This window comes from Callithrix jacchus, chromosome 3 (assembly GCF_049354715.1).
Source record: "Callithrix jacchus isolate 240 chromosome 3, calJac240_pri, whole genome shotgun sequence".
Taxonomy (NCBI): domain Eukaryota; kingdom Metazoa; phylum Chordata; class Mammalia; order Primates; family Cebidae; genus Callithrix; species Callithrix jacchus.
The window spans coordinates 145,601,784-145,621,086 of NC_133504.1; the positions used below are offsets into that span (position 1 = coordinate 145,601,784).

General features: G+C 39.0%; 1 protein-coding gene across 4 annotated transcripts in view; it reads left to right on the forward strand.

Annotated features, from left to right (window-relative positions):
• The window catches only part of TEC (tec protein tyrosine kinase), a 141,759-nt gene that overhangs the window by 30,369 nt on the left and 92,087 nt on the right, over positions 1 to 19,303 (forward strand). For all 4 annotated transcript variants that reach the window (XR_004740932.3, XM_002806664.6, XM_054253368.2 and 1 more), the window contains exon 2: positions 15,760 to 15,945. Coding sequence is in view for 3 of the 4 variants with exons in the window: in XM_002806664.6 (XP_002806710.1) it covers positions 15,808 to 15,945 (138 nt within the window). In the remaining variant the exon portion in view is untranslated. The remainder of the gene's footprint in view (positions 1 to 15,759; positions 15,946 to 19,303) is intronic.

The window sequence follows — 19,303 nt, forward strand, 5'->3', positions numbered from 1 at the left end:
TTTTCTGTTTAACACAGTAGTAAAATAGAGAACAAGTGGGTTTCTAGATCAAGCTACATAGACTAATTACATTTGAAGGCTAAATATAACATTAGAGATTATCAGCCTCAGCCCCGTTAATCTTAATGGTATCACAAGGCCTACAGAGCTTGTGGGTTTGGTTCTCAGTTGCTTTGTCAGTTAAGGGCAGAGAGTGTTCCTTTACATCATGAGGCTCACTTTACATATTAATAGAAAATTTAGAATAATGGTGGATAAAAACTTATCATATTAAACAGATAAGAGCATGAGAGTTTGGTTGAAACACCATCACTTCACACATTGGAGACACATGAAACTCAGACTGGGCCTCTCAGATGAGTAACCCCCAAGCTTCTGGCCCCCCTCAGAAAAAAGTATTTTCTGCCTAGGACAGAATTGATCATTGGGGCATCTCTGAAAAAAGAAGGATCCTCTAAGTTGTTTGTTAACTTATGGTTCTAAGACTTTGCTGATTTAAGATGCAAATGAATATTCAGTGCTCCGTCCTTATCTGTGCGGTTTTTGAAATCTTTCATGTTTGCCCAGTGACAGTAGAAGGAACTGCAAATGTTGAAAGATCTGAAGTAGTTGCTTCTGTTACCTTTGAGATTTGGCTTCTGAAGTAAATACCAGCAAGCTATGTAAAGTGAAATCAGTGTCATCCAATAAATACTGACCAAGTACCCAGTATATCTCAGGCAGTGTTCTGGGTGCTAGATCATGCCGAATATTGTATTTTCTTTTGTATGGTTTGTGTGAGACAGAATACTCAGAGGGGGAAAAAAAGACTTGGAAATAATGCTTTTGAGAAATCGGTATGGAATAGAATTGAGATTTATGTATATGTCTAACGTGTGCACAAACATTAATTTATTCTGTTGTGGGTCTATGTTGCTTATATAAGTAAATCTGATTTTCAGAATTTCACACAGCACTGGAGGAAACTGGACATTGACTTATTTTACCAGTGTAGCCAGACACTGAACATTACCACTTTTATAGCCCTTAATAGATTATAGTGCCACTATTTGTTTTTAAGGCACTCTTTTCCCATTTTTCTCTAGAGCAAAGATCATGTCTTGTTCATCTTTATAACTACCTCAGTGTCTCATGCATGGTTCCTAACACATCATGGCTGTGCAATAAATGTCAGAATGAATAATCATGAATGTCTGAAACTATTTCTGTGGATAAATTAACTCCTGAACTGAAAGTGGTAAAAAGATGGTTGAGTGAAGACAAGGAAACATTTGAGGGAAGGAAGAAAATTGACAAGGATAAGAGATGAATGAAATGAGAATGAGGTGGTCAAGAATGCTATCTTATATTAATGTCCTGTTAAACTTTTGCTGTGTTAGAAACCATCCAAGATGTAAAGGGATACAACCATTTTATCATGCTTATGGATTCTGAAGGTTAAAATTAGTTCACCTTGAGGATGTCAAGCCTCTTGTCTAGGAAAACTTTCATGGAGGGGGGTGACTTAACCACAAGGGGCTGGAATCATCTGAAGGTCTCTCACTTGTGTGTCTGGTTTCTGGGCTGAGATGATTTGAAGGCTGAGCTCAGCAGGAATTCTGCAATAGAACTGTATGTGATTTCTCTACTCGCAATGGGTGTATCTCAGTATAGTGGCTGGATTCCAAGAAGGGGAATATTCAAAGAGCTAGATGTCTAAAAGAATCAAGCAGGAGCTGCTTGGCTTTTATGTCATAGCCTCAGGCATTTCTGCTGTCCTGTATTAGTCAAAGGAGTCACAAGCCTACTCCAGTTCAAGGGGAGGTGACATAGACCCATGAGAAGAGTGTCAATCAATTTACAGGTATTTAAAAAAAATAGCTGCACTGCATATCATAACTGGGATAGATAATGACAATGATGAATAGAGCAAAGAACAGAAAAGTCCATTGTCAATTTCCTTCATTAGAGATGGGACCTATGACAATGTCATTAGACACTTTCCAAACAGTAGTTAGATCATGACATATGTCCATGATACTTTTTGAGTATTGTTTATAATTTTTATTTGTTACAAATCATCTATAAGAATGTTTTCTATGGAATTAATGTTTTTAACAGTTTCTTTTTTCCTGATAGAGATCAGGTATATACCAGCTGGCATCTCAGTTTTTGAAATTCTTTGTTAACTGAGCTCCACAAGCTTTAGGAATAAGGACAGATATTTCTCTGGTCAAATGTGCCTTTATGATCTAGTGTGCTGTGCTGTTCCAGTTATGACACTGACCTTTGGTGATCTTTCTAATGATTCTTTTATAAAAAGTCTACAGTTTGAATATACTCACTTGGCCTGACTGCCCACTGTGCTTTGGTACTTTGGTGGTCTGTAGAGAATCTTCGTTTTATCATGATGTAGAGTTGAAAAAAAAAAAACTTCAGCTTTCATGAAACTGAACAGGGAAAAGGAAAGGAAATAGAGGGAAGAGAGGAGTTATAATGAGGACGAATGTTACATTAGACTGTGGTTTTATTTTTGGCAGCTAGAAATCACATATTCCTTTATGTCTGAGAAGATGTAGTGCAGATTACATTAGCACAAAGCTCTACTGTCCACAGGAATCACTGGGACCATTGGAAGGTATTTGTGTTGAGGTAGGTAGGGCAGTAACGATGGTCCTTGGGGAAGGTGAGCCCACCCACCTTTTTCTTGCATTATTTGTCTGCTTTGGTACTTTCTTCCCCCTCCCTCCTTTCTCTTCCTCCTTTTCCCCTTTTCTCTTTTTTCTTACCAACTCTGAAGTGTTTGAGGACTGGGACATGGAAAACTATGTTATTTCCATAAATATGTTTTAAACACTTTTTATTGTGGAAAATTGCAAACGTAAGTAAAAATAGGATGATATAAAGAACCCCTGGCACTTATCACTAAACTTTGATAGTTATCAACTCACGAACAATTTTATTTTGTCTGTACTCTCCCATACCCTTCGTATTAGGAAGCAAACCACAGACATTATTTTATCTGTGAATTTTTCAGTGTATATTTCTAAAAGATAAGAACTCTGAAAAATATAATCACCATACCATCACACACACACACACACACACTCACACACACACTCTCACACAGCAAATCAGACAGCAAATTAACACTGTCTTAATATAATCAAATCTTGATGTCATCAAATAAATATTACCAATGAACCTTGATATCATCAATATTAAGTTAGTATGCAAGTTGCCATAATTGTCTCATACATTTTAGTTGAGAGGTCTCTTAAGACTAAATATATGTCAGACCCTCCTGAATCTCTCTATTTTGTTCATAATTTGTTGTTGTTGTTAAAGGAAGCTTCCCATTTGTTAAAAAAAAAAAAAAAAAAAAAAATTGAATTCACTTGGCTGGGTGTGGTGGCTCACTCCTGTAATCCCAGCCCTTTGGGAGGCCAAGGTTGGCAGATAACAATGTCAGGAAGATCAAGACCAGCCTGGCCAACATGTTGAAACCCTGTCTCTACTAAAATACAAAAAATTAGCTGGATGTGGTGGCACATGCTTGTACTCCCAGCTACTCGGGAGGCTGCGGCAGGGGAATTGCTTGAACCCGGGTGGCAGAGGTTTCAGTGAGCCGAGATCGTGCCCCTGCACTCCAGCTGGACGACAGAGTAAGACTCCATCTCAAAAAAAAAAAAAGAAAAATTGAATCCATAAATGACTTGGATTCTTCATTCCTATTTTAAAAACATTGAGAAAAGAATCTATAGACATGGATGAATGTTTCTTATTAAAAATATTTAGAATACTGTGGCCAAGGAACAAATATTGGTATTTGATTATTTTATATATAATTTATTCTTTACTCTGATACTTTCTTCTAGTAAAAGGCACTGAAAATCACTTTACCCGCTGAGAAATTTGTTATGTGTGTCTTATTTTCACTTGTTACTGTTTCCCTTGGTAGTAGCAAGAAATAGAGAAATATTTGTTTTATTCAAGAAATTCCCTCATCAGAGGAGAATTGGTGTCAGATTTTGCCAGTTAAAGTGAATCCAGTTACATTTCACAGTAAATAGCAAAAGAAAATACTTTGTAATCCCAGCACTTTGGGAGGCTGAGGCGGGTGGATCACGAGGTCAAGAGATCGAGACCATCCTGGTCAACATGTTGAAACCCCGTCTCTACTCAAAATACAAAAAATTAGCTGGACATGGTGGCACGTGCCTGTAATCCCAGCTACTCAGGAGGCTGAGGCAGGAGAATCGCCTGAACCCAGGAGGCGGAGGTTGCGGTGAGCCGAGATCGCGCCATTGCACTCCAGCCTGGGTAACAAGAGCGAAACTCCGTCTCAAAAAAAAAAAAAAGAAAGAAAAAACTTGATATGATTCAGACTTTATCCTGAGAAATAAAATGATAATAATAGTTTAGCTCAGATTTAGAACTATTTAGATTATAACTAATTCACAGAACAAAGAGTGAATCTAGTATTTTCTTGATAGCATTTTGCTGACAAAAATGTATGATTAAAATTTTGATTTCCTTTACATGTGAGTTTGTCAGCACAATTCAAAAGCGAGCCTTTTTTCCCCCCAAAGCATTAGAAAGCTTTACCAGTTTTTGCAAGGGTTTTTTCCTAGAATAAAGATTAAACCACAATAACAAAGAGGCCATGTAATTTCTAATATAAGGTAGAGGTATACTTGTCTCTCACAGAGTAAGTGAGCTGGTCTACGCGCTGCTCCATGACATCATTCCAGGATCAGGTTCCATCTTGTTTCTTCCAAGTAATGCTGGGATGCATAAGGGAAGTTGAGTCTGCCTTGTGGGAGGCTGGAAAGTACCCTAAATCCTGGGGAAGTAGCTAGTCTTTGAGTTGAAAATGGCCTGGAAGGAGTACATATCACTTCTATCACGCATCCTTTTGGCATCAACTTAGTCATATGGCCACAGTCTGCTGCAAAGAAGGCTGGGGAATATAAATATATAAATACATGTGAATATAAATATATTCCAGCCTATGTGCAGAAAGGAAGGGAAAATGAATTGGTGTGTAGGGGTGCACGTGGGGGGCTGTGGGTGGGGGGAGAGGTAAGAAGCAGTCTGCCACAGTATATCTTAATATTTTAATTATAAAAATTAGTCTGATTTTGATACCTCTATTGTGTTATTATCATTATTATAATTTTTAAACTAGCTAACTTTAAGATCCTTATCTCCCAGTGGCATTGAGTGTGGTTGGAGGGGTTCTCTGACAGCATTTCTTGAAATGCCTCATCTTTGGAAGATTTGATATCTTATTTGCAATTATTGTTGACTGTTGCCTTTCTCATTCAGTGAGAGATGATGACAGCAAAGAAGCAAAACCTAGTAATGTGGAAGGGACATTTGACTGGGGCCAAAGTGGTCAGTTGGTTAATGACTATTTTAATATCTGACAATTTTTGCTTCTCTCTAGAACCACTTAATTATGAATCTCCTGTATAATAAATAAATGTGTTAGATTCTTGGAGGTATTGCACATAGTATCTTTTCTAAAACTCCTTTCTATATCCATTGCTCTTTTTATCTCCTTTCTTATGAGAGTGGAGGCTCTCATTCCCAATTGTAGCCAGTGACCACAGGGAAGACCTGCAGTGTGAGAGCCGAACCTGTCTTAAAGGAGTTAATTCAGTGCCTATACCTGCATACGGACAGTAAGAAACAACTATTCCTAGGCAGCACCTCTTAGTCTGTTTCTAGGTTCACATGTCCCGCAGTCCAATGCTGTAATCATCTACCTATGGTAGTGGACTGGGGTAGAGCATATGGTATCAGGAGAGATGAGAAATCAGCTGGCCTTGTAACTTTTGTCTCAAGAGGACTTCTCTTATCCTCTCTTTAGATGCTATTGGTAGTGAAAGATAAGGGTTTTAACCTTGGTGCTAGGATTCCTCACCTTGTCTAGCTTCAACAGGTTAGCTGATGAATACTCAAAACTGTCTGGCCTGCTGCATATCAACTGACTGAAAGGAGAAATATATAAGACTTTAAGAAAATACAAGTTATTACAGGGTGGCTTTATTTAATAGCTCAGGAAGATAGAGGTGTACAGTGTTACTTCCTTTTGAGCACTAAAATGTTGCCTAATTCTGGAATAACTCCAATTCATGATGGAAATGGGGAGCCTAGAATGTACTCTGTTTTGATTGAAATCATCCTAGTATTTTTTCTTTTGTTATATTTCTGCTATTTAATCCCCTTTTACAAAAGAAAATTGGGGCTTTAGGCTGAGCGTATATATTGCAGAAGAGAACGTGGTAAGATTTGTTCTTATATAACAGCTACCCACTTGGTAGTTTTGAATTGAACTATAACCTGATACTGTTGACAGGCACCACAGCATCTGATTTCTCAGATTAAGGTCAGTTTGATGTTTATTTGCACTAAATTTCCTAAAATTGCAAACAAATAGCAACTTTGTCATAAACTTGTGATGAAATTGCAAACAGTAACTTTGTCATAAACCTGTGATGAGATGTGAAATAAGGTCACCAGTTCTCATGTAGAAGTTAGTAAACTGAGGGCTTTAATTAACTTTTAATAATATTAGGACATCACATAATTAGTGAATTATATAATATTGTATTAGATTTATTATATAATATTGCTATAAGGTTGAATTATAGAATTCAGAATTAGATTTAATATATAATATTGCTAATTCTGTAGGTAAAATATTGCAGGATATTGGCAAAATAGGGCACATAATATATGACTTAATTTAATAAGATGAGAATTTTAACCACCTCTAATTACTGTTTGTTTGCTTTTATAAATAGTCCATCCTTTCTCAACTCTGTTATTTGGGACCTTTTTTTCTTACTTACTATAGTCCATTCCATTATATCATTTGGTAACTCACAGTCACTTTTATTTTCTTCTATCTCTGATTTCCTTTCCCATTTAGCACCTCTGTTCTTTTTACTTAAAATATTATGAAAAATGATATTGACTAAGATAGGCTGTTCTAGTCATCAGTTATTTTTTTAAAAATTATTATTTTCTTTCTTTTCTTTTTTTTTTGATACAGTCTCACTCCAGTACCCAGGCTGGAGTGCAGTGGCATGATCTCGGCTCACTGCAACTTTCCCAGGTTCAAGCTATTCTCATGCCTTAGCCTCCTTAGTAGCTGGGACTACAGGTGTGTGCCACCACGCCTGGCCAATTTTTGTATTTATCAGTAGAGACAGGGTTTCAACATGTTGGCCAGGCTGGTCTTGAACTTCTAGGCTCAAGTAATCTGCCCATCTCAGCCTCCTAAAGTGCTGGGATTACAGGTGTGAGTCATGGCGGCTGGCCATTTAAATTGACAAGTAATAATTGTACATATTTGTGGGTACATAGTGATGTTTTGATAAGTAAAATGCAATGCTATGTATGTATTAGATCAGGGCAATTGGCATAGCCATAAAAATTATTTGCTTTCAGGCAGAATCTTTCATGATGAAAAAGGTTTTAACATTTATTGGCTGAAATTGTTGGATTGTGAAACTATTAGTCAGATATTCAGACCTGCAACACCGGACAGATAGTATAAATTTGGTGGTTTGGGTTTCTCACTGGTGATACAGTGACAGTTTCCATTGTCTATGTCAGAATGTTAGTGTTAAAATGTTCAGTCTTTTAGCAGTTAGTCACCAAGGCAAAGGGAATAGGAATTTTATTTAAAAAAGATGTTCATAATCCTTAGTTAGCAATGGCTCAGAGAGAAAGCTGGAATTCTGAGGTTTTGTTTCATCTTTGTTTTTGCATCAAACCTATTATTTCCTCGTTCGGAGAGGACACCTCTCTTCCCTTTTGGTATTGAGAGTTTGGTGTGGCTCTTAGTGGTGCCCTGAAAGTCATAGGCTGTCTCTATTGAAATCTGGAGATTGAATCCAATTGCACTTAGCAAGCTCCTAAACCAGGAGGCTGGAAGTGGGACCTCATTAAACTTTTTCCTTCAGTTCTACCTTCCTTTCCAGTATGGAAGTTGTATAGTGTGGTTAATAGTATAGGCCCTGCAATTGTATTGGCTGAATTAAAACCTGGCTCTTATTCTTACTTTGTGACCTGTAAAATGTAGACAGCATTAGTACATATTTCAGAAGGTTGTTGAGAGAATGAAGTGATTTAATGCATTGAAAGTGCTTAGTGGTTGGGACACTGCAAAGTAATAAAAGCTTGATAATGATAATTACAATGATTTTTGTTATTTTTCTGTGTGAATAGCAATTCCATAGGGATACTCCCCCATCCTCCTGTGGTCTGCTTATTCCTCTGGATTTCACTGATCTTATCAAAAGGTCATTAGATTGACCACTCAGGACAATGCGGTTTACTTTTAGGAAAGTCTGCCCTCAGCCTCCTCCCCCATTTTGGTCCAGATTTCATAGCATTTAGCAGGTGTTTCATAGCTTGTAGTTTGGGATTGAAGGCTGTCTTTTTATTTCATTGAAAATGGGATTTTCTTCCTCTGGCTTTTATGTTTTATTGTTTAGGGCAGAAGAGTAGAACATACACCTTTCCTCTGCTGTTCTCCAGGGATATTCTGATTCTCAGAGGCAATCATTTTCATTTTTTCAAAGTTTTTCATCCCATTGTATCTTATTAAACAAAAATTACGGTAAGCCATTGTTTTAGACTGAGCTCCTGCACTAGACCCCAACAACCCAGGCCAAACAGAAATGGAGTCACTCATGCTAAATGCTGCATAATCAAACTGAAGCTTTAAGGGAGCAGGTAGATCCCCAAATAGACCTTTTTTTTTTTTTTTTTTTCTGAAAACAGGAGATTACACTCTATGGTATCAGTGTAATATGGAAGTCCCCTCTGTTTTAATCTTTACCAAAAAAAGTACCTGAGGTAACTTGATGTTACTAATCAGCTTTTTTTTTTACTATTGTTCTGTTTCCTTTTTCCTACCTTACAAAATCTATTGTTCTGCCATTGCCCAGCGGGAGCTCTCATACTTTACAGAATAGAGGCTGCCCTGACTCATGAACTGTGAGTAAAAGTCATTTTTACTAAATTTGTTGTCATTTTGTCTCTTGACAGTCTCTAAGTACCTTTACATTGCTACTTCTTGCTATTTCAATTGTGGGTATTATTTATTGGCTTCCTCCTCCTCCACCCTTTCCTCCTTCTCCTCCTACTATCATGGAGGATCTAGCTCTCTTTCATAATGTACTCCCCCACCCACACAGGAGCACACTTCCTGCTCTCACTCCCAATATATTTATATTAGTAGTAAGATTATCACTATTGTTTACCTCATTATGATGTAGTTGTTTTTTGTAGCAGAACTCTGTAGCATACCTGTGATTATTTTTCCTTTTCTTGTTATCCCTTGAAATTATTTTATTTTTTAAAGTTGGCTAAATTTTACTAACTTATTATAACTCTTTTCCTCATACATTAAGTTTTGTCTCCTAGAAGAAGAGTTTCATCTCCTTACTTGATCCAATTTGGACTGGTTGTACTCTCGGCCGGCTGCTCGGGGTCATTCATTTTGGGATTTCCCTTCATCATCATCTATTGGGGAGGGGTCCCTTTACCTCTTTCTTATGTTGGAATGCTTGTTTTCTAAATTCTTGTGGTTTTTGCTTTTCTGGCTTCCTGCTTTGTTTTGGTATTTTGGCTACATCCCCAAGTAGCTTTTTGAGAAAGGTGAACAAGCGATAGAATTGTTAAAGCCTTGCGGATATTTGAAAAATGTCTTACTTCATTGGCACTTTGGCTGAGTATAGAAGTTTTGATTAGAAATCATTGTCTTTCTGAGTTTTTCTTCATTGTCTTCTACTCTCTGGCATTACTCTAGATGATTACCATTCTGAATTTCGATCCTTTCTATGAAACTTACATTTAAGCTTGCTGAATATTTTGCTAATCCCCATAGTTGTGAAATTTTACAAGAGGTGCCTTAATTTGATTGTATTTCAGTCTAAAAATAACCTTAAGTTTGGGGAAGTTTTCCTAAAATGTTTCTTTGATTGTTTTCTCACTCTGTTTTCTTTGCTTTCTTTTTCTGGAACTTCTGTTTTTTAGACACTGAACTTTCTGGGTGAGTTCTGGAATTTTGTTATATTTTCTGTTTCTTAATTTTTTTATGTTTTTGCTTTGTTTTTTTGAAAGACTTCCTCAACTTTTTGTCCTGACTTTTCTATTGAGTTTTTTTATTTCTGCTATTTTGTTTTTGATTTCTAATAGCTCCTCTTTTTTTTGGTTCTCTGTTTCTTATTTTGGCTGTTTAGTGACCTTGTTTCATGCATGTATATTCCCTTAATTCTTTGATTTGATTTTTTAACATTTTCTTTTTTTTTTTTTTTACAACTTTTTTTCTTCCAATTTGCTTTTTTTGCATTTGTTCTTTGATCTTGGATTCATATTAGAAGTTTTCCTCGAATGTCTGGTGATCCTTGTCTTTCTCTCATTTATCAGAATGGGACTTTAAAAAGTCATTTGAGCTGGGCGTGGTCATGTGTACCGGTAGTTTCAACTACTTGGGGAGGCTGAGGCAGGAGGTTTGCTTGTGCTCAGGAATTTGAGTCGAGCCTGGACAATATAGCCAGACCTCATCTTAAAAAAAAAAAAAAGAAAAAAGTGTCACTTGGAAGCTTTGTGCATGGTATTGGGCCTTGTTGACTGTGGGCTTAACTCTAGGGGTAATCTGGCTGTGTCATTTCTTTGGGGATACTTCTATGTCTGTGTCCTCAAGACTTTTCCCTTAGTCCAGTCCTGATGTCCTGGAGCCAGGTAGGAGAAGAGCTGAGTGGCCTCATCATTGTTATGTACACTTATACAGTTTCACTTAAGCGCCTCCTTTTCAGTGTACTCCCAGCTGAAACTATACTTAGTCTCTCCCAGGATACAGACCCTATGTTTTACGGTCTTCAGAAATAAACCTCTAGTTTTCTCCCAGGTTTGAGGAGGGTTAGTCACCTAGATCTATGGCATGGAAGAGGAAAGGATCAGGGACTTTGTTTCTTAAGCAAATTTGCCAATAATTCTTTTGCTTTAATTCCTTCTTCGTCACCACTTCTAGAGACACCATGTTCTCCTGATTCTTGAGCCATTTGGAAGTTTTGCAGAAGTAATTGGGTTGTTTCCAGGCTTCCCCTTGGCAGGGCCTGCCACATGTTTATTTGTTTTCTAGTTTCCAAAATTCTGTTGTTTTCTTTCTTGCTTTCCATTTGCTTGACGGTCAGTTCCTTAACAACAGCAACGTAACTGTTTTTAATGAAATTTCAGGAAGGAGCCAACACTCCATCTTTAGCTGGAAGTCTTTTCCTTCATTTATCTCTCTCTGAACTTTAGTAGTTTTCTTTGGCCAGGACTTCCCATTGGCCAGTGAATTATAACAACAGTGGAGAACTTTAATTGTATGGGATAGAAGGGTAGGGAGAGCTACCCTTAATAGAAATTCTATTTCTCCCGTGAATAGAAACCAGGAGACTTTTTTCTGGTCTTGACTTGTGTGACCTTGAGTAAGCCATTTGACTTTTCTGAACCTCAGTTTCTTGAGGGAGCTAGATTAGATGGTGACTAAGATTCTTTTCAGCTTAAATGGTATGATTCTGTATAATTCTAGTAATCGCACAAATAAGTCAGATAAGGTGATTTTATTTTCGTTTTTGAGACAGAGTCTCGCTCTGTCACTCAGACTGGAGTGCAATGGCATGATCTTGACTTTTTGCAACTTCTGTCTCCTGAAGTCAAATGATTGTCCTGCCTCAGCCTCCCAAGTAGCTGGGACTACAGGCACCCACCATCTTACCCGGCTAGTTTTTATATTTTTAATAGAGACGGGGTTTCACCATGTTGGCTAGCCGACCTCAAGTGATCCACCTGCCTTGGCCTCCCAAAGTGCTGGGATTACAGGTGTGAGCCACCAGGCCCAGACAGGTAAGATTTTTTTCCCCAGGACATTCAACATGGATTTTTTTTTCTGCCCCTGATGTTGAGACCTTTTGCTTCTAGGACTGCATATAAGTTCCACCCCATTTATCCTAGTGGGGCTTCCAAAAGTCTGCCGTCCATTTGTTAACAATGGTATTGCTCACTGTGTTGGAAACTACATGTTTGCACATGGCCCATTTACGAGAGCATTGCTTGCTCTTCCCTAGTATCCATACTTATAAGTAGTCATTTTCACCCTTGAAAATGTGTTGCACAAAGATGAAAAGACAATTTCCAAAGAAGGGTATCTGCATTCTGACGGTTTCTTAGGAAAGCAGATGGAGTGCCAAAATTTTAATATGGAGTAGGGAAGACCAACTTAGATGCAAAAGGGGCAAGAGCTTTCCTGTGACTCCTCAGCTTAGGGTGGCTATTGGGTTAATGAGTTCTGTGATTCAGCTGGTTACTGAGAGGCTACTATAGACACCATGAGTGGTAGGAAGAGATGTGGAGCCCAGTGTCTTCCTTTAAGATAGTGGCTCTCAATTCTACCTGTACATGAAATCATGATGCCCAGGGCTCCACCCCAGACCAAATGAATAAAAAAATCTGGAAGTGGAGCCTAGACATCTGTATTAAAATGAAATTCCTTAGGTGATTCTAATATATACTGAAGGTTGAGAACCATCCCTTAACAGTTAAATGAGAATTAAAAATGTGTACATTAATTGCTGTAGACATAGCAGAATATGATTAGTTATATGATGAGTGGTAGAAATTATGGCACAGGAGTTGGAAGCTTTTTAATTAATTGAAGTCAGCTTAGGGTGACTGCATTAAGGAGATGAATTTTGAGCTGGTATAGTGTTAATAGGTGGAAGGCAGAGAGTCCACTAGACCAGGAAATGAATGCTGTGAGGGGAATCTCTGGAGATTTGGAAGTCTTTTTTTTTTTATTTCTCCTAATGCTATCCCTCACCTAGCCACCCCCTGACAGGCCCCAGTGTGTGATGCTCCGCTCCCTGTGTTCACGTTTTCTCATTGTTCAACACCCACTTATGAGTGAGAACATGTGGTATTTGGTTTTCTGTTCTCTTGTCAGTTTGCTGAGAATGATGGTTTCCAGATTCATCCATGTCCCCGCAAAGAACATGAACTCATCCTTTTTTATGGCTACATAGTATTCCATAATATGTATGTGCCATATTTTCTTTTTCTAGTCTATCATTGATGGGCATTTGGGTTGGTTCTAAGTCTTTGCTATTGTGAACAGTGTTGCAATAAACATATGTGTGCATGTGTCTTTATCGTAGAATGATTTATAATCCTTTGGGTATACATCCAGTAATGGGCTTTCTGGGTCAAATGGTATTTCTGGTTCTAGATCCTTGAGGAATTGCCACACTGTCTTCCACAGTGGTTGAACTAATTTACACTCTCAGCAATAGTGTAAAAGCTTTCTATTCTCCACATCCTCTCCAGCATCTGTTGTTTCCTGACTTTTTAAGGATCACCATTCTAACTGGAATGAAGTGGTATCTCCTTGTGGTTTTGATTTGCATTTCTCTAATGACCAGAGATGATGAGCTTTTTTTCATATGTTTGTTGGCTGCTGGAAGACTATTTTGATTGGAGTGTGGTGGAAGTAAAGATGGGATGATAGCCTGTGGCCAGAATGTGGACAGTCTCTAGTGTCAGACTAAGGAATTTTGGCTTTACTCTCTAGGTGATAGGAAGGCACTGAGGGTTTCTGATGAGTAAAATGGCGATGCTGAGTCTTTGAAGACTGATCCAATGGGAGTGATGGATAGGTAGTTTGAATAAAAGGAGGCAAGAGCTTAAGGAAATGAAGACTACTTGGGGAGTGACTCTCATTGTCCAGATGCAAGGTCATAATGCCCTGAGCTAGGAAAACAGCCGTGGAATTAAAAATGATGATAAACATTTGTGTAGTGTTTTCATAGTCAGTTCTTTCCCATATTTCATTCAAACCTCACACTGACCTTATGGTCTTTCCTTCCATACTTTATAAATGAAGGGACTGATGTTCAGAGTGAAGCTGTTGTGAAGGAACCTTACAGAAAATGGAGGGGCCTGATTGGATGATGACCAACCCGTAATAGGAAATTGAAGGGTACATTGCAGATGCTGAATTGTATGTGAAGACGGTAGATTTCCTCAGTTGCTAACCCTGTCCAGTCACCAGCCATGCTGTCAGAGAGCTATTTAATGCTGTTCATGTGACTCTTCTTGCCTCTGTCCTTTAATATGCAGTTATTTATTTATTTATTTATTTAGAGACAGAATTTTGCTCTTGTTGCCCATGTTGGAGTGCAGTGGCACAATTTCGGCACACTGCAACTGCTGAGCCAGGATTCAAGTGATTCTCCTGGCTCAGCCTCCCCAGTAGCTGGGAGTACAGGCACCTGCCACCACACCCAGCTGATTTTTTGTATTTTTAGTAGAGATGGGGTTTCACCATATTGGCCAGGCTGGTCTTGAACTCCTGACCTCATGATCCACCCACCTCCGCCTTCCAAAGTGCTGGGATTACATGCCTGAACCACTGCACCTGGCCTATTTATTTATTTATTTTTGAGACGAAGTCTTGCTCTGTCACCCAGGCTGGAGTGCAGTAGCACAATGTGGCTCCCTCTAGCCTCCGCCTCACAGGTTCAAGTGATTCCCCTGCCTCAGACTCCCAAGTAGTTAGGATTACAGGTGTGTGCCACCATGCCCAGCTAATTTTTGTCATTTTTAGTAGAGACGAGGTTTTGCTGTGTTGGCCAGGCTGTTTTGAACTCCTCACCTCAACTGGCCTGCCCAAAGTGCTGAGATAACAGGCATGAGCCACTGCGCCTGGCCAGTTACTTCTTCTTCTTCCTTTTTTTTCCTTGTTTGTCTGAAAAGGATTTTATTTCTCCTTTGCTTGTGAAGCTTAGGTTGGTCAGATATAAAATTCTGAGATGGAAATTCTTTTTTTAAATTGTACTTTAGGTTCTGGGGTTCATGTGCAGATCGTACAGGATTGTATTTCTTTAAAGGTACTGTGGAGGCAAAAGAAGGAGAGGCTGTTGCTAATTCAACTTGTCTCAAATATAAATCTTCAGGCCTTTTTTGAGTGTCTTTGGGTTTTCAGATAGTTAAATTGCGTTGAATTTGAAAAGGCTTAGACTAGGTATGGATAGTCTGGAGTTGTAGGGCTGAGGACTTCCTCATCCAGATGGACTCTTCCCTGAGCAGGTTAGCTATGGCCGGTGGGTTTCCATTTCTCTTGTAATAGAGACAGGAGCCATAGGGAAGAAAACTCTGGAGCATGGTTGTGTAGACACTAGAGAACATCCCTTTGGCACTGGTAACGAAGATGCTTCATTGAGATGACACCCTTATCAGAGCTGGAGTATGAATTATACCCACCACCTTGCTAATTCATTTTGTTCATGAGTCTGCATCATCTGTAAGGTCATCTGTTTTGTGTACCAAGATCCTGAAGCAATTCAAATATCAGTATAAATCAGCCACACAGGTGACAAAATGTGCTTTTCCATCTGAGATATTTGTTCCCTGCGATCAAATAGTAGGAATGCACCAGACAGTTAAGCGGGGGTGAGAGGTACATAGGAATGAATCATCATTATGAAGAACCTTGATTAGACTTTCTCATGAAATGATGAGACATGAAAGAACAGGATGGAGACTGGAAAAGGTGAGGAAGTTGAATTCTTGTGCCCCAGGCATTCTCAATTTGGGCACAGAGATCAACACTCGTCTGCTACAGTAGGGGTGAGGGTGAAGCTGATTTTGGTAATTTGAAAGGCAACATCTATAGAAAATGAAACTGTCCCATTTTAACTTTTTTCACTGTAGAATACCGGGATCTTCAGTGGCAAGAGAAGGAGTCATCAGAAGATCGAGATGAGTTTTAACACTATTTTGGAGGAAATTCTTATTAAAAGGTCACAGCAGAAAAAGAAGACATCACCCTTAAACTACAAAGAGCGACTTTTCGTACTTACAAAATCCATGCTAACCTACTATGAGGGTCGAGCAGAGGTAGGAGACCATCACAATTTACTTTGCTGCTTTCTGTGTTGATAACTAGTTTGTAATACTGCCTCCCTCTCCAATCTTATTGAAAATGCTTTGGGTTAATGAAGTAATGATTTATTATCATTTGGATGTGAAAGATGAAGTTTAGAATATGGATAGAAATTATTAACAAATCTGTTAATTATAGGTTTAGTATAATTAAGCTACTGAATTAATCTATCAGATGACATTACTTTTAGATCTTCATGGAATTCATAAGGTGTATTATATACATGGCTCTCTCCTGTAAACTACCTATTATGTATCGAAGTCTTTAGCAAGTATAAATTGTATCCATGTTCATTGCTTTATATGAATAAATCTTCATTATTAAGTAGAAGTTACTTAAAACTGGTTAGTTATTTGGTGGACACAACAGGTTATCAAAGTTGACCTAAAGCAGAGTTTTTATTTTTATTTTATTTTATTTTCAAGACAGAGTTTCGCTCTTGTTACCCAGGCTGGAGTGCAATGGCGCGATCTTGGCTCACCGCAACCTCTGCCTCCTGGGTTCAGGCAATTCTCCTGCCTCAGCCTCCTGAGTAGCTGGGATTGCAGGCATGTGCCACCATGCCCAGCTAATTTTTTTTGTATTTTTAGTAGAGACGGTGTTTCACCATGTTGACCAGGATGGTCTCGATCTCTTGACCTTGTGATCCACCCGCCTCGGCCTCCCAAAGTGCTGGGATTACAGGCGTGAGCCACCGCGCCTGGCCCTAAAGCAGTTTTTAAACATTCTTTTTGTGTGTATGTGTGTGTGTGATAAGCAGCTACTACAAAGTTCCCTTGATGGCAGCAGGGAGAAGCAGCTCACTAACAAACGTGGCAGGGGTGAATGTGTGGTTAGCACATATCTGGCTTATTAGTGGCTTTAGCTTCTCCTTCCACTGCTAGAATGAAATCTGTGAATGTGTGGTCACCTCTGGCTCTTTGGCTCCTGACATGTTGGGTATGACATTTGCTAGTACTGCCATGTACTGACATCTCTGCTAGAAATATCCTTGGGATCCAGGGACTGACTGGGAACTGGGTTGCCCTTGGTTAACCATATGCTGTTATGCAGTTGGTTTCAGTGTACTATTGGTGATCCTGGTTTAGTGGTTTTTTTTTTTTTTTTTTTTTTTGAGACAGAGCTTTGCTCTGTTGCCCAGGCTGGAGTACAGTGGCACAATCTTGGCTCACAGCAACCTCCACCTCCCGGGTTCAAGCAGTTCTCCTGTTTCAGCCTCCCGAGTAGCTGGGATTACAGGTGCATGCCAACACTCCCTGTTCATTTTTGTATTTTTAGTAGAGATGGGGTTTTACCATATTGGCCAGGCTGGTCTTGAACCCCTGATCTCAAGTGATCTATCCTCCTGGGTCTCCTAAACTGGTAAGATCACAGGCATGAGCCCCCACACCTGGCCCTGGTTTAGTTGTAATTCTGCTTTTTATTTTCTAGAGTATCTTCCTCAGAAGTTGATGTAGTTATATTTTTTTTCCTCCCACTGATTTCTCTGTGGTTTGGTTTCCCCCAATTTACATAGAATGGCATTGTATCTCATAATGGTCCTCAGCTCTTTATTTCTGCTGTGGCTCCCCATTGTGACCTGTGGTATTCTGCAGGTTCATGTAAATAAGGACCATACTCCTTTATCCTTAAGTCCCCAAAATGCTGAAAACCAAAACCTCAAAATTCTTATTTGCAAAACCTGTGTGTGTTTTTGTATCTGTATGTGTGTATGTGTACAGAAATATTAATGTATTTAATTATGTGGAGCTGCCCTAGTCCCTGCCAGGAATATTATGTAACATATGGTATATGTGCTATATTTCCTTTTTAAACCAAAAAATTAAAAAGTGTTTTAGACAAGGACTGTTAGCAGAAATATGAATTATTTTGAAATCTAAAACAAACTTTAAAGGAAATATTAACACATTTTTGTTGTATGGTAATAATTTGTTATAATTTGATTTTAATATACAGTTGACCTTTGAACAATGCAGGGTTAGGGACACCTACCCTTGTGCAGTCAAAAATCTGCATGTAACTTTTGACTCCCCCCAAACTTAACTACTAATAGCCTTCTGTTGACTTGAAGTCTTACTGATGACATAGACAGTATATTACCATATATTTGGTTTGTTATATATAGTATACACTGTATTCTTACAATAAAGTAAGCTAGAGAAAACAAAATATTGTTGATACTCATACAAAAGAGAAAGTTTACTATTTATTAAAGGGAAGTAGATCATCATACAGGTCTTGTTCCTTGTTGTCTTCACGTTGAATAGGCTGAGAGGAGGAAGAGGAGGGGTTGGTTTTGCTGTCTTAGGGGTGGCAGAGGCGGAAGAGGTGGAGGAGGTAGATGGGGAAGCAGGAGAGGGAGGCACACTTTGTGACTTTTACTGAGAGAAAAATCCCTCTATAAATGGACCCACGCAGTTCAAGCCGATGTTGTTTAAGGGTCCACTGCAGAAAGTCTAACAAAATAAGTGAAAGTGGTAAAATGTGATTTTTTTACTAATCAAAAAAGTCTCAGAAACTGGCATTGTTTGCTTCACAGTATGGGCAGATTCCACCGAAATCCACTGCAATTGCGAACTCACTTTGAAGAATATAAACATATCAAGTTTAAAGTACCCCTTTTGCTTTAGCTTATAGAGAAAGAGACCAAAAAGGCATCCCTCTTCCTTCTGAACCTGGCTCACCATCTTGCCCTGGAACAGTCTCAGCTATCCTGAGAACCAGAAAGGACAGAATGAGGAGGTGGTCATGGCACAGAAAAACCCAGCCTTTAACACGTCCTGGCAGAGCTCACCTCCTTTCCGGTTGCTGCTGTTGGGCCCAGAGAGCCTAGTCTGATACTTATTCCTGCCTTCACCCCCACTCCCCTGATGAGCTGGCCATTTTCATCCCTTGTGGTTTCTTGTCTCATGGACCAACATTCACTGGCGTGCTTGTGACCTATGGCTTGAAACGTGGTCACAGATTTGTTAAATAATTGTCAATAGCAAAAGAAAAAAAAAAAAAAGAATCAGGCTTCTTAAAATAATAAAACTTTTGACAGTGCTAAGCAATATTCCCTAACAACTGTCTTCCTGGCTTCTAGGCATGGCCAGCAACACCTTGTTGCTGTGTTTCTTCTTGTTTGTGCTAATGTGCTCAGTTCAATGTTTGCTGTGGATGAATCTTCTCGTTTCCATCTCCTTATCCCTGAAAGCTGTGATTCAAAAAAGGATGTGAGGGCTGGGCGAGGTGGCTGATGCCTGTAATTCTAGCACTTTGGGAGACCCAGGTGGGTGGATCACTTGAGGTCAGGAGTTCAAGACCAGCCTG